At 42.2% G+C, this 21,803-nt stretch overlaps 1 protein-coding gene across 6 annotated transcripts in view; it reads left to right on the top strand.

Annotated features, from left to right (window-relative positions):
• mfsd8 (major facilitator superfamily domain containing 8) overlaps positions 1-21,803 on the top strand; it is a 99,154-nt gene that overhangs the window by 13,547 nt on the left and 63,804 nt on the right. For all 6 annotated transcript variants that reach the window (XR_010964538.1, XR_010964542.1, XR_010964544.1 and 3 more), the window contains exons 2-8: positions 1,588-1,679; positions 3,419-3,462; positions 4,494-4,734; positions 11,578-11,691; positions 17,626-17,770; positions 20,836-20,891; positions 20,984-21,092. Coding sequence is in view for 2 of the 6 variants with exons in the window: in XM_067993549.1 (XP_067849650.1) it covers positions 1,588-1,679; positions 3,419-3,462; positions 4,494-4,734; positions 11,578-11,691; positions 17,626-17,770; positions 20,836-20,891; positions 20,984-21,092 (801 nt within the window). In the remaining 4 variants the exon portion in view is untranslated. The remainder of the gene's footprint in view (positions 1-1,587; positions 1,680-3,418; positions 3,463-4,493; positions 4,735-11,577; positions 11,692-17,625; positions 17,771-20,835; positions 20,892-20,983; positions 21,093-21,803) is intronic.

Here is a 21,803-nt window from a genome sequence, read left to right as displayed (position 1 = left end):
GAGAAAGTATGCTATGAGAAGGACCCAAAGCGTCCGCAAAGAGATGTAGACAGGTTAAGTGAGAGGGCAAGAAGCTGGCAGATAGAGTATAATGTGGGGAAATGTGAGGTTATTCACTTTGGTAGGAGTTGAGGTCGAAGATCAGCCATGATCTTACTGAATGGCGGAGCGGGGAGCGGGCTCAAGGGTCCAAGTGGCCTACTCCTGCTCCTATTTCTTATGTTCTTATTTTGAAATGGAGAGCGGTGACCCACTTATAGAACCGCACCCCCCCCTCCCTTCTCCCACTCCTCCCAGCTGACACTGTGGGCTCCAGCTATACTGGCCACTACCAAACTTGCTGCCCTGCTATCTGTTCGTCACCTAGCACCAGACACCCGTGCAGCTATCCCTGCTGCTATCTTTTGTACCCTTTGTGTATTTCCCCCTCCACTCGCCCAAGCCCAGGCAAATTCAACAAAATATTGGGCTGGTTTGTCCCGATCTGGCCCAAGGTGCTTCCTGCTCGATAATTACATAAAGACACAGTCTTTCTGGCGCTCCTGCCCACAATGTGGCTGGCCCCAGTTCCCAATATGGCCTCACCCGCCGACACCACCCTCCCCTCTTGGTTACATCAGCCCTGGCCCCACTTACATTTTTATGTTATATATGTTATAAAATGCTTGTGTATATACACGTGTGTGTAGCACATATACACTCACACATTATAAAGGTGAGTGGGGTCAGAACTGGTAGAAATATATTACTAATCTACAGTTTGATTTTTAATAGTGGCAGTTTGGTATTACTCCCCCCTCTTTAGTGTATTGTTTATATATTTAAATATATACATGTTTGGTATACATGCCTGCTTACATTAGTTGATCATTTATTATTGAGTTAAATCTATGCTCTGACTCATTGCTTTGGAAATATAAACTTTAATATCTTACCACTTCATAGGATCACAATATTAAATTTTACATTTGAAATGCAATGTGGAATCCTATCCCAGTATGGTAGTCATTGTACTTTCAAATATTTATAGTTCCAGTGAGTCACAGAGAGAGAAATTTAAACTGGCTGTGAATAATTTTTGTTTTGGGATCTGTACTTACTTTGAATTTCTAACTTTAATCTGCACTTGAGAGTTTTCTAAAATGATGGCCAAATACCTCTGGAGAAAAATGAATGATAGTTTAGTTCTAAGTATTAAAACATGTTCCATTACAGTGGTGCCTATCTTATGCATTGCTCTTCTTGGGTAGTGTTCAAATAAGAGTTGAAATAATATGGAAAGAGTGGGGGACTATACATACATGATCATATTTGCCTTAAATTTGCATGCTGGCAGTTGCTAGTATTTTGCTTCCTCCCTTCTCCATTTGAACAACATTGAGGTAGATCTATTGGTAACTTGCTTTAACAGTGAGTAAGACCTCAAGGAAGCTGGTGCTGGTAATGCTAATTCATCAACGCACATTTATGTGTGCAATCTACTATCTTTTTTAATTGTAGGTCCTGTGTATAAAAGCTCAATTGCTTAAGTAGTGAAGTGAAACACAAAGATAAACAATGATTCAAAATGATTGTTTTATTTTGCAGTGATGGCACATTGGTTGAGATGCTTCAGGAAAATCGAAGCCGCTGGAGGTCAATCCGGGTCATGTACCTCACTATGTTCCTCAGTAGTATAGGTAGGTACTGCACTCAGACGGAACCACTGATATTTAAAGTCAATATGGATTTCAGTACAGATAAGTGTGAGGTATTACATTTTGGTAGAAAGAATAAGGGGTGGGGGGGGAAGCACATACTGCATGGATAATAAGAGTCTAAATGGGTTAGAGGAGCAGAGGGACCTGGGGGTACAGATACACAAATCACTAAAAGTAGCGACGCAGGTTAATAAGGCTATAAAGAAAAGCAGACGAAGCACTGGGGTTCATTTCTAGAGGGATAGAATTGAAAAGCAGAGAAGTTAAGTTAAACTTGTATAGAACCTTGGTTAGAGTGCTGTGCACAGTTCTGGTCTCCATATTATAAAAAGGATATAGAGGCACTGGAGAAGGTGCAAAAAAGATTTACTAGGATGATACCAGAACTGAAAGGTTATAGTTATCAGGAAAGGTTGAGCAGGCTGGGGCTCTTTCCTCTAGAAAAGAGAAGACTGAGAGTTGACTTGATAGAGGTCTTTAAGATTATGAAAGGGCTTGATAGGGTAGACGTGGAGAAGATATTTCCACTTGTGGGAGAGACCGGAACTAGGGGCCATAAATATAAGATAGTCACTAAGAAATCCAATGGAGAATTCAAGAGAAACCTCTTTACCCAGAGAGTGGTAAGAATGTGGAACTCACTACCACAAGGAGTAGTTGAGGCAACTAGCATAGATGTATTTAAGTAGAAGCAAGATAAACACCTGAGGGAGAAATGAATAGAAGGATGTGCTGATAAGGGTTGATGAAGTAGGGAGGGAGGAGGTTCATGAGCATAAACCCTGCCGTGGACCTGTTGGGCCGAATGGCCTGTTTCTGTGCTGTACATTCTACGTAATTCTATGTAAAGTGAGAGCTTTTTTAGCATGAAGCTCAATTGTGAAGAAATTGGACTATATTTGAGTTGAGTTACCCTTTATCTGTGATCTTAGGATAGCAATCACATTTAAGTATTATACATTTCTATTCATTCCACTTAACCACTGAAGTGTTACATCATCACTAGTAAGTTTTAGCTTTCCAAAATCCATTAAGTTGATATTTTTCTTCTCCTCCCCCATGTTTTAATATTTTGTTCCTGTGCCATGCACTTTTTTCAACCTAGAGAATGGGCAGATATTCTGACCCCAGGCCAATGCTGTTGTTTATGTGGAGGTGTTTGAGGGAAGCCTGTCATCTGTCATATTTATTCCCCCCTTCCTTTGAAGAAGTCCCTGACTGCACAGCTGAAGAATTATGGTTGATGCTCTATAGCATGTAGATTTCACAATTTTTCTTAATGTTGAGCATTCTACCAAAGTAGCTTTAGTTTTAGTTACATCTTAAAAGGGAGTCAATGTATCATTGCGATCATGATCACATCAGCGCATCAGTGTGACCTCAGCAGCATAAGTAGGGAGGCAGCCAGTGGGGGCAGGGGGAATGGATTTATCAGAAAGGAAGTTGTTACTGGGTCGCTCTCAAATACTTCCTAGTGGCTGCCTGTCTGTCCCTTGAGCTGTCACCACGAAGACCAGAACAAGAGGAGGGAGAAAATAAGTTTTTTTTTATCGAAGGGTGGGTACCTTCACAAAAATGGGCCTTAGGATATGAAAGATAAGACTTGCACTATTTATTTGATTTGTTATGTACTTAAATAACTATTGCTAAAACATAAATACTCCTGTTATGAAGAAGGCTGCACTGGCTATGTTTAGTAAATAATCCTTTTTCTACAGGTTTCTCAATTGTGATGTCTTCAATATGGCCATTTCTGCGAAAGGTTTGTGACTTTCTTCTTAGTGATGTCATGTTGAACTGCATAGTTCTATATGAATCACAATTTCCAGTAGCTATATTACTCCAACCCTGTTTCAGAACAGGCCTATTTAAGGTGTCAGCCTAGGTTCAGTGGTAACACTCTTGCCTCTAAGTCAGAAGGTTGTGGGTTGAAGCCCCACTCCAGGGACTTGAGCATGTGTCTAGGCTGACACTTCCGTGCAGTACGGGGGAGTGCTGCACTGTCAGAGGTGCTGCCTTTTGGATGAGAGGTTAAACCATGTACAAATTGGCTGCCTCGTTTCCCTACAACAGTGGCTACAGTTCAAGTACTTCATTGGCTGTAAAGCATTTTGGGACGTCCTGAGGTTGTGAAAGATGCTATATAAATGCAAATCGTTTCCTTTCCTTTTTTTTCCTCTAAAGTATTTCTAGCGTTGTCTGATTTAGATCCGTAATCTGAGACTAGGTTGTACCATGCCAATGCTTCCTTTTAAAAAATAAATGGCATGATATATCAACATGGCCAGCCATTTCATTGATTATTTGAATACTCCACACACTTGTTTTGAGCAAACTCATTTGCACCTGAATGTTTGAGGCAGGACGGATTTCTTTGACTTGTGTTTTTTAAAAAAGATATTTGACTTTTGTGGGGAGGGGGAGGGTTTAAAGCATGTGATGATAGCTCTTTCATGCGCCTCATGAAGAGACTTTCCTTTACACCATAGTGCTCCCACTCTGTTGTGAATGGAGATTGCTACTTGATAGTGAGCCTAGCTGAGACTCACATGGGTAGTACAGTATGGTTATTAACATTAGGCATGGAATGTGAACCTTTCCTGCCCAAACTATGGAATATGATTAAACATCTAATGGAAAGGATGTGCTGAAGTTCCAGATAGAGGTTAGATAAGAATAGATGGGAAAATGTTAGGGATCTTTAATAAAGACCCTATCAAGATCAGTGTTTTAACATGCTTTGTGTCACATACAGAAAGTTGTTTAACATTGCCATATGCTTCTTTTCTGAAGGTGGATGAGACTGCCGATGCCAGTTTTCTTGGATGGGTCATTGCTGCTTACAGCCTGGGACAGATGATTGCTTCTCCACTGTTTGGTGTATGGTCCAATTACAGGCCAAGAAGGGAACCTCTTATTGTCTCAATTTTGATCAATGTTGCGGCAAACATACTGTATGGCTATGTACACACCCCTCCATCCTATAATAAGTACTACATGCTGCTTGGTCGAGCATTTGTTGGATTTGGAGCAGGTAAGACCAAGCTCGTGTGAAAGAAAGGCTAGTAGCAGTGCTATGAATTTTAGCAAAATGGACAGATTCTGGGATAAAGGCTTGGGGTCTAATGTGGGTATATCCTTGTATTCATTCTGAGTCTGTGGACATTGAAAACTTAAGCTACCCTGTGGATATATATGTATTTAAGAAAACTTGCTAGGATTTAGTTTGGTCCTGACTACTTGTGTTTAATTTATATAATATTGTTCTGTTCAAATCTTTCCTGAAGCTATTATCATACCACTTAGCTTACCCAATTCTATAAATATCATCATCGGTGCCCATGCATCTCCGGAGTTATTTTCTCTACTAATCGATTGCTTTGCTGATGGCGTCCTGAGACAGTACTACATATAAGTTAGATCCATTGATTTAGGTGTTATGAACCATTTTTGAAATGAAAGTCCTTCTCAGTAATGCACTGCTGAGATTGCTGTTCTAATAGCAATTTTACATAGAGTGAAATAAGTTCTTGGTGAACATGAATTATTCTATACATGTCTTTAAACATGGCGGGCGATTCTGGCAATCCTGCCAAGAATTTGGATCACTGTTAGGCCCCAAGCCCCCGACCCCCAACTCATGCCCCAATCCACGACCCAGATTCCGATCCCTGTTCCCCGACCGCAATTTCCCTCACTCCCAGCCCCACTCTCTGGACCCACTTACCTTGAGGGCTGTTGCGGTGCTGGCGGTGGCCTGATTTTTCGCTACTCTTCGCTGGCAGCCTGTTGCACCGCGCCCAAAAATGGGCGTGCATGAATTTCTGGGTGGTGTTTGTGAAATAAAAAATCTTAAACTATTAATATTTGGCTGCAATTCACTGATGTGTTATCAGTTTGCCAACTGTAAGATTGGAGAAGTCCATGTGAGGGCACATGCCAAAAACATGCTATCCGGTTCAGATCCCAAAGTGGTACTACTGTTGTGCCCCTGGGTTACACTATTGTACGATTAGATATTGAACAGTGTGCGCCCACTCCTGAATGTAAGGGGACCGCAGACAGGAATGACCAGCACCACTGAACCCAAGAAAATATTTAAGGCAGACCTGAAACTTGTAACAATGTTATCTGCCTAAAATCCCACCAGAAGCAGCAAAAATGGTCTTGACTCCAGAATTTAGGAGAGTGTCAGGGGCGGCCGGAACTTCCACCCCTCTGGGGATCCGTTGTTGATGCAGCTTGACAGGAACTTCCAGCCTCTTACCTTCACTTGCTCACAGTGTTTGCTGTATCAAATTGCTCTCACATTTAAACGTTCTTCTTAAAACATAATGCTGTATTGGGGATTAGTATTCGCAGGCCAGCACATCAGAACATAGAACGTACAGCACAGAAACAGGCCACTCGGACCAACTGGTCTATGCCAGTGTTTATGCTCCACACCTCCTCCCAGTCCTCTTCATCTAACCCTATCAGTATATCATTCTATTCCTTTCTCCTACCTTCTCAAGGGCAATTAGGGATGGGCAATAAATGCTGGCCTTGCCAGTGACGCCCACATTCCAAGAACAAATAAAAAAAAGTGTTTATCTAGCTTTTCCTTAAATGCATCTATATTTGCCTCCATGTGGTAGCGAGTTCCACATTTTAACCACTCTCTGGGTGAAGAAGTTCCTCCTCAATTCCCTAATGGATTTATTGGTGACCACCTTATATTTATAGTCCCTAGTGTTGGACTCCTCCACAAGTGGAAACATTTTCTCTACGTCTACCCTATCAAACCCTTTCATAAACTTAACAACCTCTGTCAGGTCACCCCTCAGTCTTCTCTTTTCGAGAGAAAAGAGCCCCAGCCTGATCAGTCTTTCCTGATAGTTATCACCTCTTAGTTCTGGTATCATTCTTGTGAATCTTTTTTGCACCTTCTCCAATGCCTCTATATCCTTTTTATAATATGGAGATGAGAACTGTGCACAGTACTCTTAAGTGTGGTCTAACAAAGGTTCTATATAAGTTTAAAATGACTTCTCTGCTTTTCAATTCTGTCCCTCTAGAAATGAACCCCTTTGTTTGCTTTTTTTATGGCTACTTTTAGTGATTTGTGTATATGTACCCCTAGATCCCTTTGCTTCTCTACCCCATTTAGTCTCTTATTTTCCAAGGAGTTTGTCGTCTCCTTATTCTTCCCACCAAAAAAGAACATGTAATAATTTACTCACAAACTTATTTTCAAATCACAGGTGACCATATTGTTGATTTTGTTTTATGTATATACTTGATGCGGCATGTTCATAATGAAATGTGTCAACAAAATTGGGGTTGCAGTACAAATGTAACCTTTCTTTAAAGTGTGCAGATAACAGCAACAGAGGAATAAAGAACTTTCAGTTAATTTCTAAAAGGTCATAGGAAATATGAGCATTTTTATCAGTCTAGTTACAAAATATTTATTGCAGTATTAATACCTACGTTAAAGTAGTAAAACTTCATGAGACTGTAAATGTTTCCTCATAATGTTTCACCCAGATGTAGACTTAACTTGTCTTGCTGCTAAAGCAGAGAAAGCAGAGGATAGGTTTGCTGATGGATCCAATTTAAGGAGGCACTCTCTTTGTCAAAGAGTTCGGTAAAACTTTTATTGTTGTTTACTGAATCTTCAGTGCTATGCCGCAATTTGCTTCAACAGTCATTCTGTTTGGAAGCTGTCAATGCAATGAAATGACATGGGTGTTGTGTCTTTGTCCACTGTCAAAGTCAGCATCTTGTTAAGAGCTCTTGCATTTTAACACTGAGTCATTTTCTATATTTGTTAAAAATGAATCGCTGTTTTATTTTTGAGTTATATCGATGCAGTTTTTTTACAAGAGATTTCCAATTTTCCATTTGTTTGGGAAATTTGCATGGGGTCCTGTGATAGGGTCTTAAACTCAAGGAGGTTGTTTACCTGATTTACTGGACACAAAAATTTCAGTTAGAATTTCAATTTATTATTTTATTAGGAAAGATCAGAATTTAACTTCAAATTTTTCATCTTTTAAGTTGATTTTAGAATTTAATGATAGTCAATGGGATCAAATTAAATTTGAAGATGGGCCTTGCAGCTGTAACAGTAGAGTGCTCAACACCCATTCAGAGTTCCTGTATTTGCAACCACATCTTAATTTATTCCCATTAGTGATTAGGCTTTACTAGATGTCAGTTAAATGCTACCAGTAGATGGACGACCGTGGTATTGGAGTGCTCTAAGTTGGAGGGGAAATGGGTGTACAGAAACTAATTGGACCAGTCCTACTTTGTCGAAGTGTGGTTCCTGCTGGCTGATTATAGACTGATCTTGGTGGCAGTTTTGGACAAGGCTGCAAGTTAAATAGTTTCACCCTCTGCAGCAGAAGAACAGATTGTAGCCAAGGAGGCAGCAGTAGAGGTCTAATTTCCTGTTCTTTCCCCTCCCCCCTCCAATACTTATATTTCTTAGCTCATGTGTGACAGCCACTACAGTGCAGGCATTGGATTAATAAATTTAGAGTTTGTCCTGGATAATAGGCAGCTTTTAAAAAAATTCGTTCATGGGATGTGGGCATCGCTGGCGAGGCCAGCATTTATTGCCCATCCCTAATTGCCCTTGAGAAGGTGGTGGTGAGCCACCTTCTTGAACCGCTGCATTCCGTGTGGTGACGGTTCTCCCACAGTGCTGTTAGGAAGGGAGTTCCAGGATTTTGACCCAGCGACGATGAAGGAATGGCGATGTATTTCCAAGTCGGGATGGTGTGTGACTTGGAGGGGAACGTGTAGGTGGTGGTGTTCCCATGTGCCTGCTGCTCTTGTCCTTCTAGGTGGTAGAGGTCGCGGGTTTGGGAGGTGCTGTCGAAGAAGCCTTGGCGCGTTGCTGCAGTGCATCCTGTGGATGGTACACACTGCAGCCACAGTGCGCCGGTGGTGAAGGGAGTGAATGTTTAGGGTGGTGGATGGGGTGCCAATCAAGCGGGCTACTTTATCTTGGATGGTGTCGAGCTTCTTGAGTGTTGTTGGAGCTGCACTCATCCAAGCAAGTGGAGAGTATTCCATCACACTCCTGACTTGTCCCTTGTAGATGGTGGAAAGGCTTTGGGGAGTCAGGAGGTGAGTCACTTGCCGCAGAACACCCAGCCTCTGACCTGCTCTCGTAGCCACAGTATTTATATGGCTGGTCCAGTTAAGTTTCTGGTCAATGGTGACCCCCAGGATGTTGATGGTGGGGGATTCAGCGATGGTAATGCCGTTGAATGTCAAGGGGAGGTGGTTAGACTCTTTCTTGTTGGAGATGGTCATTGCCTGGCACTTGTCTGGCGCGAATGTTACTTGCCACTAATGAGCCCAAGCCTGGATGTTGTCCAGGTCTTGCTGCATGCGGGCTCGGACTGCTTCATTATTTGAGGGGTTGCGAATGGAACTGAACACTGTGCAATCATCAGCGAACATCCCCATTTCTGACCTTATGATGGAGGGAAGGTCATTGATGAAGCAGCTGAAGATGGTTGGGCCTAGGACACTGCCCTGAGGAACTCCTGCAGCAATGTCCTGGGGCTGAGATGATTGGCCTCCAACAACCACTACCATCTTCCTTTGCGCTAGGTATGACTCCAGCCACTGGAGAGTTTTCCCCCTGATTCCCATTGACTTCAATTTTACTAGGGCTCCTTGGTGCCACACTCGGTCAAATGTTGCCTTGATGTCAAGGGCAGTCACTCTCACCTCACCTCTGGAATTCAGCTCTTTTGTTCATGTTTGGACCAAGGCTGTAATGAGGTCTGGAGCCGAGTGGTCTTGGCGGAACCCAAACTGAGCATCGGTGAGCAGGTTATTGGTGAGTAAGTGCCGCTTGATAGCACTGTCGACGACACCTTCCATCACTTTGCTGATGATGGAGAGTGGACTGATGGGGCAGTAATTGGCCGGATTGGATTTGTCCTGCTTTTTGTGGACAGGACATACCTGGGCAATTTTCCACATTGTCTGGTAGATGCCAGTGTTGTAGCTGTACTGGAACAGCTTGGCTAGAGGCGCAGCTAGTTCTGGAGCACAAGTCTTCAGCACTACAGCTGGGATGTTGTCAGGGCCCGTAGCCTTTGCTGTATCCAGTGCACTCAGCTGTTTCTTGATATCACGTGGAGTGAATCGAATTGGCTGAAGACTGGCTTCTGTGATGGTGGGGATATCGGGAGGAGGCCGAGATGGATCATCCGCTCGGCACTTCTGGCTGAAGATGGTTGCAAACGCTTCAGCCTTGTCTTTTGCACTCACGTGCTGGACTCCGCCATCATTGAGGATGGGGATGTTTGCAGAGCCTCCTCCTCCCGTTAGTTGTTTAATTGTCCACCACATTCACGGCTGGATGTGGCAGGACTGCAGAGCTTTGATCTGATCCGTTAGTTGTGGAATCGCTTAGCTCTGTCTATAGCATGTTGCTTCCGCTGTTTAGCATGCATATAGTCCTGAGTTGTAGCTTCACCAGGTTGGCACCTCATTTTTAGGTACGCCTGGTGCTGCTCCTGGCATGCTCTTCTACACTCCTCATTGAACCAGGGTTGATCTCCTGGCTTGTTGGTAATGGTAGAGTGAGGAATATGCCGGGCCATGAGGTTACAGATTGTGCTGGAATACAATTCTGCTGCTGCTGATGGACCACAGTGCCTCATGGATGCCCAGTTTTGAGCTGCTAGATCTGTTCTGAATCTATCCCATTTAGCACGGTGGTAGTGCCACACAACACGTTGGATGGTGTCCTCCGTGCGAAGACGGGACTTCATCTCCACGAGGACTGTGCGGTGGTCACTCCTACCAATACTGTCATGGACAGATGCATTTGCGACAGGTAGATTGGTGAGGACGAGGTCAAGTAAGTTTTTCCCTCGTGTTGGTTTGCTCACCACCTGCCGCAGGCCCAGTCTGGCAGCTATGTCCTTCAGGACTCGGCCAGCTCGGTCAGTAGTGGTGCTGAAGTCCCCCACCCAGAGTACGTTTTGTACCCTTGCTACCCTCAGTGCTTCCTCCAAGTGGTGCTCAACATGGAGGAGGACTGATTCATCAGCTGAGGGAGGATGGTAGGTGGTAATCAGCAGGAGGTTTCCTTGCCCATGTTTGACCTGATTCCATGAGATTTCATGGGGTCCAGAGTCAATGTTGAGGACTCCCAGGGCCACTCCCTCCTGACTGTATATCACTGTACCGCCACCTCTGGTGGGTCTGTCCTGCCGGTGGGACAGGACATACCCAGGGATGGTGATGGAAGAGTCTGGGACGTTGGCTGAAAGGTATGATTCTGTGAGTATGGCTGTGTCAGGCTGTTGCTTGACTAGTCTGTGGGACAGCTCTGACTGGTGATGGGACTGCATGAGTGTGACTATCACTGTCAAGAAAGAAAGGTGTTTTTTGATAAGAATAGCATTTCCATTATAATGGTAACTAGACTGCAAGGAAACTAAAACTGATTTCACAGCCCTTGGGTGTTAACACAAATGAGAACATTATGAGGCCCAGGACTCAGGAGGAATATTTCAATATCTCTATTCCAGTCGGGTTTATGAAGCCAACTTAATACTTATATGGGCTCAATACCAGTTTCATAACCATAACCATATGGGTGGTGTAATATGGGCATAACATTAAAGTACATGTACTCCGATCTTTTAGAAATAATTTCAGATTTTTAAGCTTTGGTTGTCATTCAAAAACAATTGCCATCTCGATGAAGTAAGGTTACTTCTGCAAAAAGAATGCATTTGTGCTTGTTGTATTTGTGGTAAACCCACTAGTGCGTGTCTGTATAAATGCTATACTAAATGTTAAGAGCTGGTTTTCAATTTCTTGATGTACTGCTTTTTCTTTCTTTTTTTAGGCAACGTGGCTGTTGTACGATCATATGTTGCTGGTGCAACTTCACTTAAGGAAAGGACCAGTGCGATGGCAAATTTAAGTGCTGGTCAGGCACTGGGTTTTATACTGGGGCCAGGTACAAATCTTGTATTTCTGACAATGTTTTGGTCATGAGCAAATATTTACTGATGAGATTCACAAATAAACACCTCGCCCTGCTGTGCGTTTCCTGCTTGTGTATCTTATTTTCAGTCGTTTTGTTTTGCTTTTTAATCACCTGTTAACTTTATTCTGGACTCATTGTGGAAATGACTGTGCCTTATCTAATGGGAAATGGCCCTGAAAATACAAAGGAACCAATCTGTTCCTGCTGCCAGTAGCACTGACACAGAAAAGGAAAAATTGGGTTTGGGCTTGGTGGTTCACAAATCCAATCCTTTAAGCTCACCTGCTCCTTGTCAACATGGCTCGGTTAGTAACGCTGTCAACTCTGTGTCAGACGGTTGTGGGTTTGAGCCCCAATGCAGGATTTGAGCTCATAACATAAGCTGACACTCCAGTGCACTACCCAGGGAGTGTTGCATTGTCAGAAGTCCTTTGGATGAGGTATTAAACTAAGGCTTGTTAAAAATCCTATGGCACTGTTTGATGTAGAGCAGGGAATTCTCCCAGCATTCTGGCCAAATTTCTTTTCTTAACCAGCATCACCGACAATAGATTACTAGTCAATCATCTCATTGTTGTTTGTGGGATATTGCTGTGCACGACATGACTGTCTGCATAACAGTTATTGCACTCCAAAGTAACCCATTATATGTGAAGTGCAGGATGTTTTTGAGAAACGTGATGGGGCAGGATAAAAATCCAAGTCCTTCCTTCTCCCAAGGCCACATGCAATCAGTTTTGGAGAGGCATAGGAAATCTAGGTCGAGCATTAATTTTACTGTTTAACTAACAGCTGAAACTTGTAAAATACTATTGATAGCATCACTCCCTGGTTACCGCAATAATAAATTCCAGCCATAATACTTTTTAATGTTAAAATTATCAGCACTATCCCTTTTAGGAAAGCTTTCGTTTACCTATTACAAAATGAAAAATGTTTGTTGAGCCATCCCGATGAAATCTCTGTCTCTGGCCATGCAGACCAAGAGAGTTCCAAGTTCAATCCCTAGTCTATGCTGAATTAGTTGACCTCAACTGTAGGGACATTACAATTTGGCTGCAACACACCTGAGTAAGAGAAGGGGAAAAATTGGCCATGGTTTTTGTTCTTGATCGGTAAACAGCGGCCTCTACTTGGAAATATGCATGCATGGATGCTGTGATGTCCTTCATGGTCAAAAACCTTGCTATCACTCACTGTACAGGCTCATGCATAATTAATGAGCATTAGCTGAGTTACTGGGGATGACTCTCCTCTGGAACTGTAACCCAATGAGAGAATCCATGCCTTCAGAAGAGGGAGAAGAAGAGAAAAAAAAACATGGTTGTTGTAGAAGTGATTGCACCAGAACAGAGCAATACAACAAGAACAACTACTTGCATTTTATACCACCTTAAACATAAAATACATTCCAAACGATTGAAAACGACACTAAGCCAGGAAGTGGTTTGAAGAGGTACAGAAAGCTAGGTGAAAGAGATGGATTTTGAGGTGACTCTGTCCTTCCTTTATTTTAAAGTTGGGGAGAGAGAGAGAGAGGCAGAACAATTTAAGGAGGGTGTTCCAAAGAGTGGAACCAAGGTGGCTGAAGGTGCCACCAATGGTGGGGCGAAGGGCTGGAGGTTGAGCACAGAAGGCCAGAGTCATAGGAATGGAGGATGCAGGAGGGAGTATATAGCTGGAGGTTTTTGCAGAAATAGGATGTGCAAAAGCCAAGCAGGGATTTATAGATGAGGACAAGGATTTTGAATTACACGTGTTGGGGACAGGGAGCCAGTTTAGATCAGCAAGGATGGGAGTGACAGGCATGTGGAATGTAGCGTGGTACAGGGTATGTGCAGCAGTTTTAGACTAGTTGGAGTTTATGGAGGCTGAGCGTGGTTGAGAATGGAGATCATAAGGCTTTCAACAGTGGAGTGGCTGAGGTACGGGTGGAGGCTGGCAATGTTGTAGAGGTGAGAGTAAGCAGTCTTGGTAATGGATAGGATATGGTATTTAAAGCTCAGCACAGGGGTGCCAAGATTGTGAATGTTCTGGTTCAGCCTAAGAGTTTGGCCAGGAAGGGGTGTAGAGTGCCATTAATTATCGATGATAACTTTACAGTGTATCATTATTGTATCATGTCACAATAAATGTGCTTACTGATGGCAGAAACTATGTCTGTTGCATTACGTGTAATAATATACTCTGTTTAGATATTATAAGTTCTACTTAAAATGAAGTTCTTGGCACATTGGAACACCAATTCACTGTACCACAGCAGAAGTGCAGTTTCTTCCACACTACTTAGTAGCCAACCTCAAACATGCTCTTAACTGTGCTGCAGCTGATGGCTTATCCTTTGACTTTTTTTCAAGAAATTGGGATTCCCCAGAGCTCTAACTTCTGTCCTACTTCTCCATATCAATAACCACCTCTATCAATTGACCAACACTACCCACTCCTTCGCTGATACTTCCATTCTACATTTATCAATTTCCTTCAGATTTCACACCCTTTGTGTTTACAACTTAACATTCCTCTCATGAATCAGTGGCTGACTCATTACATCTTGATCTCCTCCATGCCACTTAATGGAAAATCTTGCTATTTTCAGTTAATTTAAAAATGTAGTTTCTTAATTTCTTTTGCAAGAATAATCAATAGTTATGACCACTTGTCTTTGGCCCCACCCTTAGTCCTCTTTGTCAATCAACATTTTTGCCTCATTATCTCCACTGATCTTGAGTGGATCTCCTGCAACTCCTCCATTGCTAAAGCTGCCTCCAAGAAGCTTGGCTTCGTCTTTCGTGCCAAATCTTTATTTTCCTGTCAACAACTCATAATTCTCCATAAAGCCCAGGGTCATATAAGATTTGAATATTGCTTCCACATCTGGGAAGTCTCTTCTAACTCACTTCTCACATCCCAGACCAGATACAAGAAAAGGCTTGTCTGATACATAAGAACATAAGAAATAGGAGCAGGAGTAGGCCATACGATCCCTCGAGCCTGCTTTGCCATTCAATAAAATCAAGGCTAATCTTTGACCTCAACTACACTTTCCTGCCCGATCCCCATATCCCTTGATTCCCCTAGAGTCCAAGAATCAATCTATCTATCTATCTATCTCAGCCTTGAACATATTCAACGACTCAGCATCCACAGCCCTCTGGGGTAGAGATTCCAAAGATTCATAACCCTCTGAGTGAAGAAATCTCAGTCTTCCTCATCTCAGTCTTAAATGGCCAGCCCCTTATCCTACGACTATGCTCCCTAGTTCTAGACTCTGCTGCTAGGGGAAAACACCCTCTCAGCATCTTTGAGCATCTCAGCATTTGACTGAGTGTGGCACCAAGGAGCCCTAGTGAAATTGAAGTCAATGGGAATCAGGGGGAAATATCTCCAGTGGCTGGAATCATACCTAGCACAAAGGAAGATGGTAGTGGTTGTTGGAGGCCAATCATCTCAGCCGCAGGACATTGCTGCAGGAGATCCTCAGGGCAGTGTCTTAGGCCCAACCATCTTCAGCTGCTTCATCAATGACCTTCCCTCCATCATAAGGTCAGAAATGGGAATGTTCGCTGATGATTGCACAGTGTTCATTTCCATTTGCAACCCCTCAGGTAATGAAGCAGTCCGTGCCCGCATGCGGCAAGACCTGGACAACATCCAGGCTTGGGCTCATAAGTGGCAAGTAACATTTGTGCCAAACTAGTGCCAGGCAATGACCATCTCCAACAAGAGAGAGTCTAACCACCTCCCCTTGACATTCAACGGCAATACCATTGCCGAATCCCCCACCATCAACATCCTAGGAGTCCAGAAACTTAACTGGACCAGCCACATAAATACTGTGGCTATAAGAGCTGGTCAGAGACTGGGTATTCTGCGGCGAGTGACTCACCTCCTGACTCCCCAAAGCTTGATTGGCACCCCATCCACTACCCTAAACATTCACTTCCTTCACCACCGGCGCACCGTGGCTGCAGTGTGTACCATCCACAGGATGTACTGCAGCAACTTGCCAAGGCTTCTTCGACAGCACCTCCCAAACCCACGCCCTCTACCACCTAGAAGGACAAGGGCAGCAGGCACATGGGAACAACACCACTTGCATGTTCCTCTCCAAGTCACACACCATCACAGCTTGGAAATATATCGCCGTTCCTTCATCGTCGCTGGGTCAAAATCCTGTAACTCCCTACCGAACAGCACTGTGGGAGAACCTTCACCACACGGACCGCAGCGGTTCAAGAAGGCGGCTCACCACCACCTTCTCGAGGGCAATTCGGGATGGGCAATAAATGCTGGCCTTGCCAGCGACGCCCACATCCCATGAATGAATTTTAAAAAATCTACCTCTCAAGTCCCCTCAGAATCTTATATGTTTCAATGAGACCTTCACTTGCCTTGAGTCCCCAACCTTTCTTATCTTTCTGTTTATTGATAATTCCACGACGAGCGCTCCTCTGAACTTTTTCTTGTTCTTCCAAGCCGCAAATACATCATCTTACACACTCTTTCTCTTCTCCACCCCCCCTCGAATTCTTGTTATGTTGAAATCCAGATCCATCACACATTCTCGCACTCTAACTCATTCTTGCTCAGGACCTCAAAAAGTTTGAAATTCCTTATTTCCCTACTTCCTTATCTTGTTCTCCTTTCAACCGTTATGATGTTCTGAAATATGATCTTTGATCTGTCACCTAGGTTTCTGAATTTTAAAAAAATCTGCCATGAGGAGAAATCTAGTGTGGGCCAAACAATTCCCCAAAAGGAAAAGATTAGGAGGGTGAGTCGTCTCTGGTTTCATTTGTGTGCTCTGGGCAGCTTTGGTGGAATCCTAGCAGCAAGTATTTTGTGTATCAAACAAGCCTTTTCTAGTATCGTGTCCAAGATATGATTGGTGAGTTAGAAGAGACTCCCCAGATGTGACAGCAGTATTCAAATCTTGAATGATCCTGGGCTTTATAAAGAATTATGAGTTGTTGGGAAGAAAATAAATGTTTGGCATGATAGACGAAGCCAAGCTTCTTGGAGGCAACGTTAAAATGGAGGCGTTGCCAAAGATCAATTTGACATGAGCGGAGATAATGAGGCAACCAGAAGAAGTGCATGGCTGCATGAGATTGGAACAGGGAACAAAGTGCGAAAGATTGATAGGGTGACATTAGCTACACCCAACATTGGAGAGTTTTAAGTAATGTGAAGATTCAGGCTTGACTGATATTTAGTTTCACTTGCCTTTATAGGTTGAGATTTGATTGTTTTTTGCAGGCTCACAAAGTAGACTATTGTCTATTAGTACATAGAAAATAGGAGCAGGAGTCGGCCATTCGGCCCTTCGAGCCTGCACCGCCATTCAGTATGATCATGGCTATTCTCTATCTCAATACCATATTTCCGCTTTCGCCCCATACCCCTTGATGCCTTCTGTGTCTAGAAATCTATCTATCTCCTTCAGGAATCAGTCTGGTGAACCTTCGCTGCACTTCCTCTATGGCAAGTATATCCTTTCTTAGTTAAGGAGACCAAAACTGCACACAATACTCCAGGTGTGGTCTCACCAAGGCCCTGTATAACTGCAGTAAAACATCCTTGCTCCTGTACTCAAATACTCTTGCAATGAAGGCCAACATATCATTTGCCTTCCTAACTGCTTGCTGCTCCTGCATGTTTGCTTTTGGTGACTGGTGTACAAGGACACCCAGGTCCCTTTGTAGTGGATATTCACTTCCAAGAGAAGGGTTCTGTTCACTTGTGCAATTCTGCTTTTAATAATTGTGCTCTATTCAGCATTAACACATTAAGTAAAATATTTTTATTGATGTTCAACAACAGGACAACTGTTGTACTCGCTACTATAAGTGTTAATAGTCACAAAGATAGTTAAGTTGCTTTTCTAAAGTTATTCTGGCTCAGCTTTGCAGACTGCTATGACGAGCATTGGACAAACAGGACTGTCTTGGAAGCTGATTGACCTTGAGTTGAACATGTACACTGCACCAGCTTTTCTAGGAGCTTTCCTAGGAGTTGTAAATATTGTTCTTATTATTGCATTATTCAGGTAAGTACTGATGGCTGCTTCATTTTACCAAGTTCCATGATATCCATAACAAGGCATTGCATTGTGCAGTTGTTTCTACAATTTAAAAAAAAAATGCTTTCCTCTGTTAGCTGTTAAAGTTTCATACTAGGATTTCGTTGGCAGTGATTTTGTAGCAAAACTTGTTTTTTTAACTCTTGTGTTTTAGGTATTTTCTTTCCTGTGAAATTCAGCATGGTGTGTGCTCACATGAGCAATTTGGGACATGCTGTCATTTCTCACCTATGCACCTCTGACCAGTTGCTTGAAGTGTGCATGTGTAACGGGAATGATTTCCCCCTCCCTCTCTACCCCCTTTAAAGGAGATTGTGTTGTACCAGTAAGGAAGTGGGATTGCATCTAAGACTCCCCGCATGGTGAGGCTTTTTGGAGAAAGTGCCATATGGAATGGTTGTGTTTCATGTCCTGGTGGTTGGCTCAAGGGCAGCATTGGCAGTAGCCTGGGAGCGAATAACCTGCCCACTGTCTTGGCTAGGGAAAGGAGGGTGAAGTGGTGCGATACAAAGGAATAGAAACATGTGAAGCAAAATAAAGCTATTAAGACATAAGGTACTGGAGATTGGGCGGTGGCAGGGTTAGGCTGCACAGTCACCGCTGAGACAAAAGGTAGAGCAAATCTAGCTCGGACAGATGAAACTAAGGCATTCGCTCTCTCTTCTCGCTGTAAAGGTCCTACATATCATAAGTTTGGGTCATATCAACCCTGTTCCTAATGGAAATGGGCCCACAGCACAAAATTGACTCCAAATTGGCAATCTCATTCACAAGTATATCTGATTTAGGAAATGAAAATGTCACATTAGCAGAGTAGAAGGGTTTTTACTCTGCAGCTGACTGGGAGTGCTTAATACCAATACTGGGTACCTGAAATGGAAGGTGTTCCATCTGCTAGCACTAACACCCCTTATCTTGATAAGTGTTAACATTCTACAAACATACAAATGGGAAAAAAATATGAAAGTTACACGTTCACAGTCATGCAGATTCAGTACTGGGATTGTAAAATACAGTCTATTCCACATAAGTGAAGAAGATCTCATGATATTTAATTTTTTTAAATTCTAAAAAGTGAATTTTAATTACCTATTATCTCAGAGGAGCTTTCTTTGCTCTCTGCAAGATTGTGTGAAACCCTGTCCCAAAGCCTTTTGATCATTATAAAAGTGTGTATTTATTTTTAACATTCTGATCAGAAACCAATTCTAAGCAAATCCTGTTTTACAATTGACTGAATAGTTTGTCCATTGATGCATTTTCAGTATCTAACTGACTCATCCAAACCAGAGCCAATGGTACAATGGACCTCGGTGCCCTAAGATTAGGGCAGGAAAAATCAGTCATGGTTCTTGATCTTGATCATTATCCAGTGACCCACTACAAGAACTGAGTGTATCCAGAAAGTGGTGAGGATAGGATTAGACTTGACTGTGATGCCCCCCATAATCAAATAGCCTGTCAGCACTGACTGGTTAGGTTCACACATGAAGAATGATCACTTGAGTCTGGTGTCGGAGGGCATCTGGTGCCTATGGAACTGGACCTCAGCATGAATTAGCAGCTTCAGCAGAGGAGAAAGGGAGGGGTGAATGGCAAGAAAATGGCTTAATAAAAACTGTGGCAATACGACATAAGGGAGTGGAAATAAGATAAGTGGTGAGTAGAGAACCTCTTCTGCAATGCAGATGGTCAACCAGTCTATTCCCAGTCCCTCCGTTAGTTGTAGTGTGTAATTATCATCACTTGCAGTTGTATCTTTTCTATCCTGTTTGGATTAATCTGCATTGAGATCATCTGCATCTGTGTCACTGGAGCACACTGATGTGACAAGTGAAGGATGCTATTTGTGCCCTTTGGGTTTTGTTTTCCTTCTGTATATCCTCCTTTAGTTAAAAAGTACAAGGCGTTTTAGACCACAAATATGTTCATGATAATGATGGACAAATGCATATGCTTGTATCCATTCAGAAATGACATAAGTTTACTGCCTTGAAGAGTATCCAATTTCTTTCCTGACCCTCTTCTCATTATAAACAAAGCTAATTAAAATATGCACTGATAGTGTTATTTCCAAACAGTTAACTGTCCATTACCACATGATATGCTTGCAGTGATTATGCCAAAACTTAATCTTTCAGAGTGGAGACATCCTATCCCAGCCAAAAAAAACCTGACTGAAAGCAAAAAAAAACTTTATCTATAAGGTAAAATAAAAGTAAAATAAAACCGAAAAGTGGGAAGGATTTCAAACCTCATCTCTGAATACAAATACTAGTTGCAAACTACTTGAGTATTCATCGCATTGTTTATGATGTCACCTGAAATGCTTGCAGAGATTGCAGTATTGTAATGACTCTGGGGTTTCTGTTGCTCTCTATTTAATTACCAGGTAGAATTGCAATTGTGGATCTTTGCTAAAAGTGTTGCGCAATGTAATGAATCATCACCACTGTCAATACAAAAATTCTGCATTCTGTTTTGTACCTGCAGTTACCACCATCTCTGGTCAAGTGGAACAACTGCAATACTTCTGCAATAATTACGTTGCTGTTATAACTTTTGAAAATACCTATAGTTGATTTTTTTTTTAAATGGAAAATCGCCCATTTATCTTATGCTCTTAGTTCAGCTTCTGTACCAATGCTGTGATCCTTAGTCAAGGTGAGATAGTCCTACCCACATAGATCTCCACTGACATTCATTCCTTGGTTACTAGGATGTGCAGTCACCTTTCCCTCTTCCTTCCATATGAGATAGGCAAACATTATTTAAGCTTAAGTTTAAAACTTAAGTGCTAGTAGCAGTCAAAACTGGTATTCAGACTTGACTCTCTCGGATGAAGCATTGCTTTAACATTGTAACAACTTTGTCACAGTAGAATATTATTTTAAATGTGTGTGTACATATTTTAATTTTTAAAACAAGTCATTATATTCAAATTATAACTTTAAACCTCTCTACAGCAATACAAGCATATGTTTTTTAGTCAAAGTTTTAACATTAAATATGTGGTATTTTTTTCCCCACAGGGAATATTGTGTTGATGATTTGGGTAGAATGAAAAGTATAAATGTTAATATCCAAGGTAACTCATTCAGATTTTCCTGAGATTTCTGCTAAATCAAATTATTAATATATGGATAGTGTCCTATGGAGTGATTCTGTGTTTTTGTGTAGAAAATCCTGAGGTGCTTGAAAATTCCTATGGTGACATTGATCTGATTGCAGTGGTGACATCCAACATCCTGTTTTTCATCATCCTCTTTGTGTTTGCCATTTTTGAAACGTAAGTGTTTTCCTGATTTTAAAAAGCTACTTTTCTGTACTGTGCTCAATTAGCTAATTTGATCCTGTATGACCCACAGTTCTTCTAATAATTAATAAATGCTGTGCCAAATGATTAGCAATTCAACTGGCAAATCTTGTCAAATGTGAATGAAATTAAATCAACCTTCATCCTCAAGCTCCATTTGAATGTATGCCCATGGCAAAGCAGTCATACAGTTTTTTTTTAAAAATGTATAAAATGATAAAACTGTTGAGGATTAGAAATTAAATAACATGGCCCACAGTGGTGGTGGCTGTGGGTTTGTGTCTCTGAGACGTATGGTCTCTTTACATTTTAGAATAGCAATGAAAAGTTTAAATGATTTGGTTCCAGTTTTTAAATTTAAAGGATGCAACTGAGGTGACAAAATATTCTTAAATCTTTCAGACCAGGTGGGTAGCAACAGCTGTTGCTGTATGTTAGTAGAGAGGCTCTACCTTTTGGATTGAGGCAATAAAAGTCCAGCAGTTCAACAATGTTGGGTGACGATCCCCTGATGGTTCTTCAGAAGAATTAGAAGAACAATGGGGGCGGAAAATATTTTTATAAATTGCCAGGGAAATATTGAAACAAGTTGATGAGGATTTTTCTCTCTCAAATCCCTTTCCTTCAGTGCTGCTGGTATAGCTTATGAATAGTTGTCTGAGTTTTCCCATTCACTGCTAGCTT

The sequence above is a fragment of the Heptranchias perlo genome, chromosome 1 (assembly GCF_035084215.1).
Source record: "Heptranchias perlo isolate sHepPer1 chromosome 1, sHepPer1.hap1, whole genome shotgun sequence".
Classification (NCBI taxonomy): Eukaryota; Metazoa; Chordata; class Chondrichthyes; order Hexanchiformes; family Hexanchidae; genus Heptranchias; species Heptranchias perlo.
The sequence above is the reverse complement of the archived record's forward strand: the minus strand, read 5'-3'. Positions and strand labels throughout refer to the sequence as shown.